The sequence below is a fragment of the Antechinus flavipes genome, chromosome 4 (genome assembly GCF_016432865.1).
Source record: "Antechinus flavipes isolate AdamAnt ecotype Samford, QLD, Australia chromosome 4, AdamAnt_v2, whole genome shotgun sequence".
Classification (NCBI taxonomy): Eukaryota; Metazoa; Chordata; class Mammalia; order Dasyuromorphia; family Dasyuridae; genus Antechinus; species Antechinus flavipes.
In genome coordinates, this window is record NC_067401.1 from 244,411,510 (window position 1) to 244,428,340 (window position 16,831).

Genomic DNA, 16,831 nt, shown 5'->3' on the forward strand with positions numbered 1-16,831 from the left:
AACTAGCTGTCCCTTGAGGGGAAATTTTTTAAGCCCCTTGAGAGATAAATGATCAGTAAGTACCTGTAATATGTGGGATTTTTTATTGGATATGAAGTTGGTAAAGAATTATCTTCATGGTGGTTTATAATCTAATTGAGAAGAAACATGTACAGGCACTCAAACTATGTTCCAAAAGTTTGCATTTAAAATCAAAATAGAGTGTTCCAAAAAACTTTTGGAACACTTTTGTATGTACCAGTAAAAATAGTGATTAGAAGCACATGTAGCCCACAAAAGTGTGTTTAATCCATAATGTTTTTTTAAAATGCCTGCAGAACTAATCAATAGTCAACAATCATTTCTAATGGTTTTTAAATGAGAAATGGTGCAGTTTTCTCCAGAAATATATCTCAACCACCACCATCTTCACACTTTCTCTCCCATAAAAGATTTTTCTAGATCTGCACAAAAGATGGTATCTTATCTATGTTGTAGGAGAAGATATTTCATAGGGTCACTTATTCCCAGTGTTGTGAGTTATGAAACAAAAAACAATGTAATCATTTATTCCAGGGACAGTATAGAAACTTCAGCTTCCTGTAGCCTACTTTTATGTGTGGGTCATTCATATATGAATGTTTACAAATTGGTACCAGAAGCAACATTAATAATGTAGATAATAGTACAAGTGCCAAAAGAATGATACAATATTATTTTTCTAATGCTAGAATTAAGAATATTCATTGCATGAGGAAGAATGATTTGATTTGTGGTAAATTTCAGATAGGTAAAGAGAATGAATGAATGAAAAGTTTTTTTATTAACTAATATGTGCCAAGCACTATGTTAAGGGATAGGGATATAAATAGAAAATCAAGACAAACACTTATTGCAAAAAGCTCTTACATATTAATATGACTAGACAATTAGATATAAGGAATTTTTGCTCAGGAAAAGGAGTTTTGGTTTAGAAGATCAGGGATATTGAGTAGAAATAGAAGGGATTTAGTTGACACTGAATTAACAACTTGAGGTCATACTGATTTGGTTACTCTTTTTAGAGGAAAAGGTAGAAAGTAGGCTAGAGGGTGCTAGGCTATAGGATATGTAGGAAAATATGACAAAGAACTGACTAGTATGAGTAGTCAAGTGGAATATGAAAACATGGGGGATTTGGTGACAATAGATAAACAGTATGGTGCTGTCTAGATCATTATTCAATAGTTAGAGAGGTTAGTAGATCTTCTGAGCATGGTCTTAGAAGATTCCTTGGTCTAGAGAGCTACATGACAGGGTTGTAAATAAGGGTAACTGGTTTGATATGTTGTAAAACATTGTTTGCAATTTGGGTTGAAGCCAATTAGGTTAAGTGAGCTGTGTGCATTGACTGACTCAGAAACAAAATAGCACTGCTCTAATTAGACAGTCAACCTTTGTACATTTAGGGATGAAACTATAAGGTCATAAGCTATTTATGCTGATGATTCCAAATTTGATATACTCAAGGATATGTATATTAGTTTCCAGAACTTCTTGTGGGGACTACAACTAACTTCCTGTCCAATGATATAAAGTTCATAGCATCCTCTGCCCTCCCTGTGGAACTCACAAGAAGTAATGTCTTTTCAGATAGGTTGAATGGCAAAATCAGAATACAAATGGAACAGTCAACCTGTGTGTTGAAAAATGAGATTAGTCTTGAATAGAATTTGAAAGGGAAAATATTAGGTGAGGTTGAAAACAAGTTGTAGAGGAGAGTAGCCATCTTCAATTTTTGTGCAACCTAGTGGTCTTGTGCAATGTGAATTGGTGGTGAGGAGGTGGAAATTAAATAGGTTCAAAATTTCATGTAGTCTTCAAATGTGAGAATTAAAGTTCTACATTTTGGTTGTGAATAGGAATTGAAAGTAAGAAACAAATCTAAGAAATGATGTGAATGGACTTAGTGACTGAATAAGATCAACCATCTGCTTATTTGGGAGTGGGCATTTTTTTTCAGTAAAATAGCAGGGTACTATCATTAATTTCTTTATTTCATTGAGAGCATATTGTACATGGAAGAAAATATCAAAAATAGCCATACCTAAATAAAATGTAATTATTGATAACTCACATGTAAACAATTTTTTGTGTATAGATTGACCCTGGGCCCCAAAGGCCATATCTCATTCAGATTATTTAAATAGGAGAATTTTTATAATTGTTTTTAGTAAATTGCTATTTAAAAATTGAACAGTTGTGAATATGTGCCCCAATTTTGGGGGAGATATAAACAATTGGAAAGGTACTATGCCAGGAAGCTTTAGATTCCTACAGTATTATCAGAGCAATAGAAATGTTAATTTTTGTGGGGAAAAAAAATCTTAATCTTTCTTAATCGAATCCAACTAGCATTTCTTAACTGACCAATGTGTGGAAGTTACTCTGGTTACAAAGTTCAAATGGGAAACAATCTTTGTCCTCTAGGAGCTTATGTTGGAGATGGCAAGAATGTCATAAAAAGTATATGTATGAAAATTTAAGGAAGATAGAATCAAAGGGAATTAAATAATAACTCATCAAAGATGAGTCTTGATCCTTGAAAGAAGTTAATGAAGAGGAATACATTCCAGGTAGAGGAAATAAAAATATAGAGGTAAGAAGTGGAGTTATCAGTTGGAGAACAGTTTATAGGCCAGGGTTATCTGAAATGTATAACAGTAAGGGTTAAGCCTAAGCCTACATTTAGGTTTTAAATGGCAAACTGAGAACTTTGTGTTTTATGTGAGAGGCAGTAAGAAATCATTGAAATTTCTTGAGAAGGAAGTAACTTTGATTAGATTTGTGCTTTATGTTGATGTTTTGGCAGCTGTGTGGAGGTTTGCTTCAAGAAGAAAGAGAGACTCAGAGTTCACTCTCCACATCGGTAATGTTGCAATAGCTTAAGTGAAAGATGATAAAAGCTGGAAGGTAACAAATGTGAACAATGTTATAGAAGCAGACTCAATATGACAGCAGCCAATTGATTGTGATAGGTAAAGGAGAGGGGAGAATCTAAAGATAGCAACCATGGATGACTAGAAAAATATGATATTCTTAATAGAATTCTGTTCATGGGTTTTGGGAAGACAACATTGAGTCTTGTACTGGATATGCTGAGTCTCTAATGCCTATTGAACACCCAAGAAGAGATATCTGACAACTTGTTGGTGATGCAGGAGTAGAATTTGGGAGATTAGGTCTGAATATATTTATTGTACTTCATAAACTAAACCTCCAGATTCTGCACCTTGACATAGATTGCTAATTAAAGATACATATATTCAAGAAAACTGAAAAGGATTTTAGAGCTTATCTAATCTAACTTTCCCTTTTTAGCCATGAAGAAAGCAAAACACAAAAAGATTGACTTGCCTTGCGTGGCACAGGTAGTAGTAGAGTTGGGAGTAAAACAAGGATCCTCTAACCTTTAAACTTTTTTCTTCTTTTGAGAATCGAGACTTCTAATATATTGAAGTTTTACAATATTTCCCCCCAAAAGATACTAGAAGTTAAATAATGTACTCTTTAAGAAAAAAGAAATTAGTATTCTATCCACATATGAAAGTTCACTACTACATTGGTGTTAACATGACATTTATGTTCATGTTGTCATTGTTAGCCAAACAATTAATGTAATCATTTTTTATATAGTGGAAATCTAGTAGGAGAACCAAATGCTTTAATATTTTATTCTTCCATGAGAACACTGATTCAAAGGTGTTTTCTCCTTAATAGAGCTGCAAATTACCAAGGGTTATTCAGTATTCTTCATTTGGACTTGACAATCCAAATTTATACTATATTAATGGATGCTAGTACAGGACAGGGGCATTCAAATTCAGTTTTGTGAAGCATTTTTTAAAGCTATAAATCTATAAGCTCTCTACCCTACTTGCGTTTGTAGCTATCAAAAAACTTTCACTATAACTTGTAAAAATTTGCTGTGGCTTTTGATAACACTAGTAAGGAAAATTAGTATTATTCATTGCAGAAACAAGCAGGCAAAAAACAAAACCAAAAACCTCTTTGTTTTGTCTTATGACATATACCTATAAGTTCCATCAGTCATCATAAGATATAACTTGTAAGTCTGAGATATAGGTGGTATGAAAGGTCTAATTATTAGGGGAAAAAAATTCAAAAGAAGATGCTCTTGAGTACCTATATTTTCTTCTAATCTTTATAGTGTTTATTACCTACCAGTTCATTTCAAAATGATGTTTCAGTCTATGTAAACATTTATTAAGAATATACTGTATGCCAGGCAAGGTACTAGGGATACAAAGACAAAATGGGGGAGACAACAAGAGTGTGTGTGTGTGTGTGAATGTGTGTGTAAGTAATAAAAACAAGGTAACAAGATAGGCCAGACATTCCAAAAGATAAGGGTGAAGAAGAAAAGTTGACTTTTAGGCAAGAAGGCCAGCCCCCCCTCAAAAAATGTAAAGGCATATTGTCAGGGTGCTAGATTATTAATACTGTATATGAGTAATAAGTATATTTATCTAGAAAATAGAATATATGAAGAAGAATGTATAATTAATTTGGAAATTAGCTTGGGGACATATTGAGAAACTCTTTATATGTCAGTCATGTGTAATAAAAGTAGATAATAGAAAATTACTGGAGTTTGAGTAGGAGATGAACATGATCAGAAAGTTTGTGTGTATGTATGTGTGTGTGAGAGAATGAATGAGAGAGAGAGAAAAAAATGGCAGCTGTGGTAAATCAGTTAAAAGGGGAAACATGTAAGTCAGGGTGAAAGATACTATTGTAATAACCTTTCAGGAGGTGATGAAGGCCTGATTCAAGATAGTGGCTGTTTGAATAAAGAATAGGGGATAGATGTAAGAGGTAGAGGTAGCAAACCCAACACCTGGCAATTGGTTGATTATATGTGGTAAAGTAGGGTGATGAATTTAAAATGTTAGTAAGATTTAAGATTGAGAACCTAGGCACCTTTAAGGATTGTGACGGATTTGATGGAAATAGGGAAGTTCAGAAAAGGGTCTAGAGTTTTGGGAAAAGATGAATGATTTTTTTATTTTTTTTTTAAGGATGGGGGAGATCATAAGATCATAGAGCTAAAAACAAATCTAGAAGACTCTCAGTTCAAACTCTTCATTTTACAGAAAGGTTAACAGATGTGCCAGTTACTTTGGTAAATGGTGGAGGTATAATTTGAAGCAAAAAAAAAAAAAATTTGTAAAATACTATAATTTGAAGCAAAAAGAAAAAAAATGAAGTTCAAATCTAATGCTCTTTCCAATTGCACCAATGAAGGAACTTGTAAAAAGAGATTGAAGATTTTTTTTTTTCAATTGTCTTTCCCAAATTAGATATTTTTTGAGCCATAGAATTTGAGAACTTTTAAAAGGATAATGAAGCTGAAGCCAAGAGGTGACATATCTAGTTTAATACTAGACCAAGGAAGAGCACCTGAGTCTCCAGATTCTAACTCTCTTGGGATTTTTTGTTGTTATTGTTTTTTTTTTTTGTTTTTAATTTTTTTCCTAACATCTTTCATACTCCTGAAAAAGTGTCAACTTTGTGTGATTAACAGATTTTTAAAAAAATAATCTTTTTTTTTTTTTTTAACAGTGTGCTTTCAGATTTAGTGACAATAATGGAGTTGTGGAGTTAGAAGAGTGGGATTAACCTTTCACTATTAAAAAAAAATTAACCTTGCCTGGTCCCCCCCTTAAAAAAAAATTGCATTTTGTTTTTATAGTCCAATTTGGGGTAGTAAAATTCAATCACTTGGTAGATAAAATCAAAATGTTTGCTTCTCATAATCTGTGTTAGTATCTTATGATTTAATGAAAACTAGGCAAGCAGTTAAAAGGAGGACATGGCAATACAAGTGACTCTATTATCAAAGTAGCAAATGTTCAAATGTTGACTATAAAGTTGATTAAAAAGAATCATTGGGGATAGGAAGATTCTGCTCCACCTTTATTTAAACTGTATTTTAAAATACCTCATTAACCCCTTTAATCATATTTAATAACTCTTACAGTGTCTGGTACATGGTATCCCCTTGATAAATATTTGCTTAATTTAATCAAACTTTTGTAGGTAAAGAAAAAGGAAAACCTGGGAGATATATAGGAAGATATATATAACCCTATTGCATTGTATACATAACAAATAGAATGTGGTTATTTTAGCAACTCCTGTGGGGACAAAAAAAAGGATCCAATCTGTTTTGGTATTTTCTTTCTCAAAATATTTATCATTTAATAGCTTTAATATATTAGAGAATAAAAAAACAAGGAAATTACTTAATAGTTCAATTGACACCTCCCTTCCCATCTCTCTCTCTCTAATTTACATATCCTGAAATTAATTTCTAACTTAGTTTAAAAGTTGAATTTTCTTTCCCCTGCCTTTTCTTTTCAAATAAGAAGGAAAAAATTTAGTTTTGTCACATTTCTTTTAAATAGGCAAGTAGCAAATCAAGTCTTTGTTAGTGATTTCCATCGATAATTTTGACAAAGAATGCATTATGCCTACAATTTTGTCTGATTTGTAAAACACTATTTTTACTGAATGCAAATAATTAGAATATTTATTATTCATTAAAGATTACTAAGTTGTTATAAGTAGATTTTATAATAAATTAAATTACCTTTATGTTTATCTGATACATTTAGTACTACTTATTCCAAAATTTTATTGGTTATTAAATATAGTCATATAATTTAACATCATGCCATTAAAATATATATGCAAGAAAATTTTCACTTTAAAATTTCTTAAATTGACACTTACACTATGAATATTTCCTTTAATACAATTATTCTGTACCTAATATATATCCACTGAAGCCCCTACTTTGCTTTTAACTTTTATTCTTTTTTTTTAAATAGCTTTTTATTTATAAGATATATTCATGGGTTATTTTTCAGCACTGACCCTTGCAAAACCTTCTGTTCCAACGTTTCCCCTTCTTCCCTCCACCTCTTCCCCTAGATAGCAGATAGACCAATCCATGTTAAATATGTTAAAGTATATTTAACTTTTATTCTTATGGCAAATTCTGATCTTGCCTAAGTGGAGAGGTTGATAATAAAATTAGATTGATATTGGTAATATAAAGCAGAGCTTTAACTTTTTTCACTCAAGACCCTTTTTGCCCAAGTAATTTTTACATGACTACAGATATATGAAATAGATATACAAATCAAACATTTACAGATAATAAATCATTTCATGACTCCCACATTTAATTATGAGATCCCATATGGGGTTGCAAACTACAGTTTAAGAAGCTGGGATGTAAAATGGCCTCTATTATGTATAGTAATTAGAAACTTATTTTAATAGTATATTGTGGCATGCATAGTAAGTCATTAAAATGTGAGATGAATAGAAAAAAGAAATAGAAAAAAAAAAGTCCTCAATTGGTCAAGTGGATACTTAAATCTAAACTTTTTAAAAAAGTAAATAGGAATAATGATTTTAAAACTTGGAATCCGTTTTCGTTCACTTACATTCTACTGTCAGGTTATAGGTTATAGAGAATTTTTACATGCTATAGTTTAACCACAAACATCTCAGGTGGCACATAAAAATTATTTTAGTTTGAACTTGATCTACTTTGTTGCCTTTTATTTATTGCCAGTTTATCCTATTTTTTAATAATTTTGCATATTACATGCCCATTAGGTTTCATAGTCCAACTAATTTAGGCTTTAAATATAAAATAGGTGTTAAAAGTTCATCCTATACCTTCTTTTTTGGAGAGGCATTGGGGTTAAGTGACTTGCCCAAGGTCACACAGCTACTATGTAAATGTCTGAGACCAAATTTGAACTCAGATCCTCCTAACTCCAGGGCTTGGTGCTCTATCCACTGCACCACTTGGCTGCCCCTTTCCTACACATTCTAATAAGAACAATTTTCATTTCTACAAATATAACTGAAAAGAATCAAACCCAATCCCTGTATGCTTTTCAACATTTAGTAATATGATGGGGAAAGGGTGGAGAATTATTGCAAGGCATACTTGGGAAAAGAATCACTTGGATTTCTCAGGTTTAAAAAAAAAAAAAAAGCAGTCTTACTCCATTCATCTAGTCTTAACTCATATCTAGCAAAAAAAAAAAAAAAAAAAAAAGCAATGAGTTTACTTTCTCTTAAAAAGAAATTTCTTTAATTCTTCCTCCTTCCCTCCTCTTCTCTTTTTTCTCCCCTTCTTCCCTCCCTCTTGTTTTCTTCCTTCTCTTTCTTCTCTTTTACTTCCCTCTTCCCTGCTTCTTCCTTCTTTCCTTTTTTTCCCTGGGTAGGGGGTGGGGTGGGAAGCTACTACCTAAAAAGAAAAATACAATCTATTCTTTTCCAGGAAAGAATACCCCCCTCATGTTCAAAAAATAGAAATTGACCATATTAGGTTGCCACGGCCCCAAGGTATAGGTAAGTATTTTTTTTTTTTTTTCCCTTTTCTGTAGAGACTAAAATAGTATCTTATACATTAGGCTGTTAGGTATGAAAGGTAGTAGTTGGAGACAACCATTTGAAAGTCTTAATTTGAAACTTTATAGAAGTATGCTGAAAATAGAGCATGGTCTAATAAGCATAGATTATCTTCCTTTACTATGAACTCTTTTTTTCCCCTTTTATGCTGAAGCAATTGGGGTTAAGTGACTTGCCCAGGATCACATAGCTAGGAACTGTTCAAGTATTTGAGACCAGATTTGAACTGGGTCCTTCTGACTTCAGGGCTGGTGTTCCATCTATTGCCCCACCTAGCTGCCCCAGGATGAACTCTTGAGGCATTGTTTTTGTTTTTTTCTTTAATTGAATTTTTTTTTACATCAAAGACAATAATACGATTGTGGTGCAGAGATCTTTTTATTGAAAAATTAAAATTATTTTTGTTAGCATAGATTATAGCTTTCCAACCAGAAGATGGATATAACTATTGAGCTATAGTGTTGCTTAGTTTGTTAATTATATATATGTATTTTAGAGTGGTGCATAAATTGCAGCATTTCAGAGTTAGATAATAAATATTATACTAATTCATTTATTATGGATAATCTTTCATTTCAAATGGTAGACTAACAGTGGTAGCTTTTTCAAGCCAAATTTTTATTTTTGTGTTGGATTGTTGCTATAATGAAAGCTAATATTTATGAATGATCAGTATTATTATAATATAATTTTAATTATAATAATATAATTATTATTATTTTGGGCAAGTTTGGTGGTTTTGGACTTTTTTTTGTACATTTAAAAGTTTTTTTCCTTATTTAATATTTTATTTTTTCCCAATTATTTGTTAAAAAACAAATTTAGCATTTTTAAAAATTAGCTTGTCATTTTTGGAGGGGTTAAAGCAACAAAGTGTTAGCAAAGTTTACCATAATTTTGGAGGATGATAATCTTAAAAATTGGGATTCAGACTACTGTGTTCAAGAGATCACATTTGCTGCACAATTGCTTTTAATAATTTGTGCAACATCAAATGCAAGTGAATGTTTATATTTGTATTGCTGTTTTGTTTTTGTTTTTGTTGTTGTTGTTGTTTTAACTTTATGTAGAGGCAGCTATATGGCACAGTGGAATGAATCCTCTGCCTAAGGTTAAGAAGACCTGAGTTCAGACACTAGCTCTGTGACCTTGGGCAAGTTTGTCTCAGTTTTTTCCAAACTATAGAATGAGGGTAATAGTATCTACTTCCCAGACTTGTGATAAGGATCAAATGAGATAATATTTATAAATTGCATTATTACTTATTACTGTTATTATTTACACATGGTTCAGTATCTAAAAAGATCCATCATCATGTACCTGCCTTCCTTAATGAAGATTTTAATGCCTCATTAATTTAGTACATGATTTTATGAGTTGCCATTTCTAAAATTTTTCATCAGTATCCTGATGGTAACATTTTATTTATTTATTATGTATTAATATTTACATACTTCATATTATATTTATTTATATATAATTTAGATATTATTAAAAATATTATTATTCTCTAAATTTTAATAAATTGGCCCTGGGAACTATTACAAGTTTTGTTGTCCTGGGATGGACTTTGAGAATGTAGGTTGTGTCCCTGCCATGCATGATGAGACCTTAAGGAGAAATATTTACTGAAAAGTGAAGAAAAATGGGACTGATGATACTTCATTTCTGGAAGAGTAGACCTAGACTAGTTTTTGGAATCACCATTTTGTGGGGGGAAACAAGCTTTTTTCTTCTTTTCTTTTTTTCTTTCTTTACCATTTTCCAAACTCAAGATTTTATCCTTTTAAAAATGATAAAGTGGTATAGGATTCCATTTAGTTGGATTTTCTAAAAAGTTGCCATTTTAATCTTTGGGATACCAAAGTTTTTAGTTTAATGTATTTTACGTGGAAACAGTTCCAAAATATACTAATATGTTGAATATAATTCAACCCAAGTTCTCAAAATAATTATGAATTTATTGTACAGTGATGTCTCAGGAACTTGATAGGACAGTTTACCTCTGCTATAAGTGCTTAAAAGGAATAACACCTCATGCAGAGAAGTATTATCTAGGGAAGAGCATTTTGAATGAGGAAATAGGAGGGAATTGGTGGTTAGAATCATAGGATATTGATTGACACATCCCCTTGAAGAATGGTAGCCCTGAATAATATCTTGGCAGTCAAGTTGTGTAGGAGATATTGAGAGACTTGTAAAGTTACATAGCAAACAAATCATGTAGTGGATCTGAATCTAGGCAAGATAGGCTGAATGCTTAATACTTAGAACAGGATTAGGGAGTGTTTTCTGCTGAAGACCATTTGAATATTTGTAACACGATTCCCAGGCCATACAAAATTATCAACTCAAAGAACTCAAGCAGTGGGAATTTATTGTACCTAGCTTTCAGCCCATCATTGCTTGCGGTTACTTTAGCAGATAATTTTATTGGTCTAGTATGGGTAAAGCATTTCCCGACCCTTGTTTTAGAAACTTAGAGCAACATAAACTCCAAGTTGGAGGTGGAGACTGGAATGAAGAATGATATTTTGCCATATACCTTCAACAGTAGATGAGCAAAGTGAGTAGTGGAAGAACTATCAAGATACTGGCTAAGTAAAGAGAGAGTCTGGTAAGAGAAAGAGCATAATGTAAGGACAGGTGTTCACAGTTTAATCACTTGAAATGTCATCTTCTGACATTCATGTTAACACTGGACTAATTCATATTTAACCTGCATTGGGAGATTTTTTTTTTTTTTTGAGAAATTAAGGTATTTTTAATCTATGAATTACCACTTGATGAAGTATAGAAATAAATTTTTGTTCTTTCTTTTTATATTCTTTTAGAAAGCATAATAGAGAAAAGAGAAGAGTCTGAATCAGAATCAGAGTCTGAAATCAAGAGGAAAGTACAACCAAAACGTCACTGCAATTCATACCAATCTGATTTCCAAATGTCTCCTGCTTCAAAAAAAAATTTAACCCATTTAGAGGTGGGTTAGAGAAATTAAGCAGTTATTGAAATTTATTATTATTATTATTAGCATTTTATGTGGATATAGCTATTGTATATCTGAGTATTTGAACTATTCAATTTAGAATCACATGACTGATTAAGATTTTGACAGAGGGTTCTAATAGCTTCCCACTTCCTGTTCCTTGCCAGGCCTTGTTCACTTTACCCTCTACTTTCATACAGTTTGATTTGTTTTAGACAATTTTTAATTCCCAAGGAAAAGATTAATTTCCCTTTATTAGCAGTACATTTCATTTAAGTGCTCTTAAGAGATGGTATTGTAAAATTGATATAGGACTGGTCTTTGAATCAAGATCTGAGTTCAAGTTCTGCCTCTGATGTATATTAGCTATGTGATTATGATAAGCCACTTAACTTCTCAATATTGCATGTTAATTTGTCAAAGACTATATGAAAGAGTTTATACAGAGTGTAGACATTCTCCTGAAATCATAGACCTACATTTGCCCCAAATTAAGATGAATCACCAGCTTCTTTACAACCCTCTGCTAACCTGAAGATTATTACTCTCCCTTGCCCTTGAGTCATACTTGAGATATTAGTGTTTGAATTAAGTTGTATTTATTTCTGCAGTTAATGTTGTTTAATAATGAGAGAGTACATTATTGGTGTTTAACAGAAAGTAGTACATGTTAGTTATATTTTTGATTGAGAGACAAAAATGGGTCAGATAATTAGTCTTCATAAAGTTTGGATACAAAATTATTTTGGGAATTTATGTTCTTTTGACTCTATTTTAATGATTGCTAGTTGAAAAAAGTTTGAGAGTTATGTCATCATTAAACCAAGATTAACCTTTTCAGTGATCTACATTGCCTTTTCAAACTTTATTTCCTAAATCCACATAATACCTTACCTACCTTACATTTTTTAATATTTGAATGTGGTGAAAGTGTAGATATACTAAATTATGAGAGTGTACTATTATTGGTATATCATCTTATTCAACATATTATGCAATTTCTTCCTGGTTTATAAAAAGATAACAGTTAAGTTCAACTAAACTCCCAAGAGTGGTCTGCTATTTACATTATACCAAGATATTTATATTTCTGTACTGAGAATGTTCACTCTATGTATTTAAGATCAGCTTTATATTTGAATTCTTAGGTTATACTCCAGCCATTTACTAGCTTGTAAGCTAATAAGATCATTTAAATATTTTGGTATAGAGACTTGTCACTGTTAGCCAGCTACCATATTTCTGTGAATATGGGGCAGTTACCTTTGCCCTAGCACAATAGGACAGCTTTGAGCTTCCTCTTCTGTTTATGTAAAAGTAATGATTTCCTTAAAAGAGTGTTTTCATTTACTATTACAAATCATATTCCTTGGAATGAAAGATTGAAGTGGTCTGGTCTATCTCACTAGATTTATCCTCATTTAATCTATAAGTACTGATTTAATTAAGAATAATTAGAATGAATTTGTTGTATTTTTACAAACTGGGAAAATATGGGTTTTCCTAATAGCTATACGCTGAGGAAAAGCACCCTGCCTTAATGACCCTGACTTTGCTGCTGGCTCAATTGTGTAAATTTGGTTAAATCAGTCAGTCTCTAAGAATCTTAAGCCCCTATAGGAGTCTGTGAGCCTACCATACTTCTGCATACACATACACATTTAGTAATGAACCAGATGAGGAAACCAAGAGATCTGTGGTTAGGTTTCAGGGAATCCATGGCCTTTAAAACAATAAGTTAATAATTATATGGATTTTCTTTGTGATCTCAATTGTTAAATGGAGTATTAAAGAAGTCTTAGCATATACATAAGTAAAGCACAGTCTCCAGCCACTTTCATCCTAATTTCCCCCCCTGAATTAGACCTTTAATTTTATTGAGATAGGGAAGCCTGATTAAAGAAATTCTTCTACCAATGCAGCTCAACACTTGGTTGTGCCCTGAAGAACTAAGAGACTAAATTACTTTTTTAATCATACAAGCAATATTATCAAAGATGAACTTGAATATCTAAGTCTTCCTGAATGATCTGTATCTCTCAATGATCTTTATTCCAATAGATAATCTTTGCACTATGATTGCCATTTCTATTTTCCATTTAAAATATTTTTAGTTGGCAGACTGATAATAAGTGGGACATTATTTTTGAGATGTTTTGAGGATTTTGCTATTGATGGAGACATATTTTTTTTTTCCCATTCCATTGGGAATTTTAGGTTTCTGCACAAAGTGAATATTGTCCACAATGCGGGAAAGAAAGAAAAAATCCAACCAAATGCCAAAACTGCGGGGTTACTTTTTCTAAAGATTTACAAAGAAATTGTAGGCAAGCATTAAATGAAGCAGCAGTACCTTTATCACGAACATCCATTCATCATAATTCAGGAGGACAAAAGTCTCAAAACACTGGACTAAATGCCAAAAAATTTTATGGCAATACTTTGGGAAAGGTTCCAGTTGATATTATTGTGAGTCATGATTATGTTGGACAGAATTTTCTACAGTCAAATGGAAAAATCCTTTTACCTGGTGCAAAAATATCCCATATTGCAAGCTTAAGAAAACGGAGTACAAAACCATCTGATCTAAATGATCCAAGTAAGTATGTTTTTATTTTGTTTCTCTTCTTATTTTAAACCCCTTTTCTAAAGAAAAATTAATTTCTTAGATACTCCCTGAATCTTAATTTTTTTTTTTTTTTAAGGATTTTTGTCCTTTTCCAATTTAAGTAAAGGAAGATATGTCAAGTGATAAAAGGCTGCTTGTTTTATTGGAATGATTGCAAAGAAAGTTAGCTGTTTACCTTAACAAATCATTCTGATATATTTTGTTTTTAAATAACCAATTTTCCCCAGTGTATCCCCTTTCTCCCTCCCAGAGATCCATTCCTTTTAAACACAAGGTAAAAGAGAGAAACGAATAAAATCACAGTTCAACTGAAAAAATATATTGACAGAATATGATATTACACTGCCATGTTCTGCCCCACTAGTCTTCTACCTTTTGCAGGGTACCTCTACTGCAGACTTTCTTCTGTAACACTGTTTGAATTGCTTTATTGTCCTTCATTTACATTGTTTTAACCATTGTGTTGTTTTTTTTCTTACTAAGAAAAAATTCATATGAATCTACCCATGTTTCTTAAAGAAACAATATTCTACCATAATTTGTTCAATCATTTCTTAATTTGTAGGTTTTTGCTGCCATAAAAGTTAGGAATATTTTGTATATGCAATTTTTCTCTTTTGGTTATTAGGCTCCTTGGGGGAATATCCCTAGAGTTGAATCTCTAGATGAAAATCTCTGGACAGTTTTGTCACTATTTTAATAAATCCCAGTTGTTTTGGATAGAGGTATCAACAATTCACAATTCATTCAGATCCTTCCAAATTTTTCTGAAAGTTCTTTTTGTCATTTCTCTCCTCCTCTCCTCATTCTCTCTTTCTCTCTTTCTCTCTCACTCTCTCACTCTCACTCTCACTCTTTCTCTCACTCTCCCTCTTTCTTCCTGTCCCTCTCCCTCTCAAGGCAATTGGGCTTTTTGTCATTTCTTCAGCCAAAATCTGCCCTTTTGTTCCACACATGCCAACCTCCACCCAAGAATTAACAAAAACAGACAGTTACATATATGTATGGCCAATTAAAATACATTTCCATACTGGTCATATCATATATAGAACTAGAAATCTCTACCATGAAGTAGTAGGTAGCATATTTCATCATTAGTGCTGTGAATTATGGTTGGTCATTATGCTGATAATGACCTGACATTTTATAAGCTGTTCTCTGATTATGTTCATTTCACTTTTGTTTTGGTTAATACAAGTCTTCCCAAAATCATCTCCTTCATCATTTCTTACAAAACAGTCATACTTTTTTTTTTTTAGTTATTCCTTAATATATGAGTACTCCCTCAAATTCCCATTCTTTGCCACTTCAAAATATCCTATAAATGTTGTGGTATTATAGTTTTGTTTTGCTTAGAACTGATTCCTTCCTTAATCCATAATCCCTCATTTCCCCTTGCTTTTTTTCTCCTCCCTCCCATTTCCCTGTTGAATGAAATTTCTTTCCATGGTGAGGTATGTGTGTATGTGTTTTCTTCTTTTAAACTGTTCAAATGAAAGTAAGTATGAAATAGTAGCTGCTCCTCACCCCTTTCTCCTTATTTGTATAAAAATTTAACCCCAATTGCCTCACCAAAAAAAAAAACCATAAAAATTAATTAATTAAAGGTCATCTCCCTGTTGCATTGTATTTAGTTGTATTTGTTTGTAAATCTATGTCCTTTTCCTTCTGGAATATCACTTCTAAGTTAACTGAAGTTTTATAGAAGTGACTGCTAAATCATAATTCTCATTGACTCTTCAGAACTTGATCTTTCTTCCTCATCCCTGCCTGCTTACAGTATTTCTTTGACCTGAAAGTTTTAGATTTTTAACTATGATACTCCTGAGAGTTTTCATTTTGAAGTTTCTTTCAGGAAGAGAGATTGGTGGATTCTTTCAGTTTCTGCTTTGTCTACATTGAAAGGCTGTAAACGTTATAATATAGTATGTTTAGGGGCAGCTAGATGGCGCAGTGGGTAGAGTACCAGCCCTGAAGTCAAGAGGATCTGAGTTCAAATCTAGTCTCAGACATTTAACACTTCCTAACTGTGTAACCCTGGACAAGTCACTTAACCCCAATTGCCCAGTCCCTCTTTCTTTCTCCCTCCAAAAAGGTCTAAATAATACAGTATGTTTAATGTGTGTGTGTGTATTTTAAACATTATAATGTTTATAATGAAACTATGATTCTGCTGTTCCCTGTCAGTTTAGTCTATATCCATGGAGAGGTAGAGAAAGGGACACGCACACCCACATATCTCCTTGCCTCCTGGTATTTGGGGTAAAAGTTATGTAAATTAATGTTGTCTTTTTAACTTTGGTGCTGTCCTGTCATTGAGGGTTCCTGATCGGTAGGAATCTTAGATCTAGAGTTTAGAGGCAATTGCTATTGCACAATGATCTTTTTATTCTGCCTATATTAACTGTATCAAACTCTAGCTGCTATTTCAAATCTCTAGGCTCTTTAAACTACATATGTCTCTAGGGACCACCCCCTGTTTTTCAACAGTTAACTTTACTTCCTATTTGACTGAGAAAATTGAGGAGAAAAATGTAGCAACTATTTTTTCATTTTGCTTCTATTTCACTTTCAGCTAAAATCTATGTAAGGTCACAATGATCTTTTTATTGCTAAATCCAATGACCTTAGTCTTCATTTTTATTTTCCTCCTTCCAGGCTTCAGTACATTATCTTTATCAGGGATTCTTGTGTGCATTAGTACCAAGCACTGTAGGTGGTAATTTTCTCCCCTT

General features: G+C 32.3%; 1 protein-coding gene across 5 annotated transcripts in view; it reads left to right on the top strand.

The window, feature by feature from the left end:
- Positions 1 to 16,831, top strand: part of SENP6 (SUMO specific peptidase 6) — a 137,173-nt gene that overhangs the window by 80,093 nt on the left and 40,249 nt on the right. For all 5 annotated transcript variants that reach the window (XM_051997284.1, XM_051997285.1, XM_051997287.1 and 2 more), the window contains 3 exons: positions 8,351 to 8,421; positions 11,316 to 11,461; positions 13,685 to 14,066. In XM_051997284.1, coding sequence (XP_051853244.1) covers positions 8,351 to 8,421; positions 11,316 to 11,461; positions 13,685 to 14,066 — 599 coding nt within the window. The remainder of the gene's footprint in view (positions 1 to 8,350; positions 8,422 to 11,315; positions 11,462 to 13,684; positions 14,067 to 16,831) is intronic.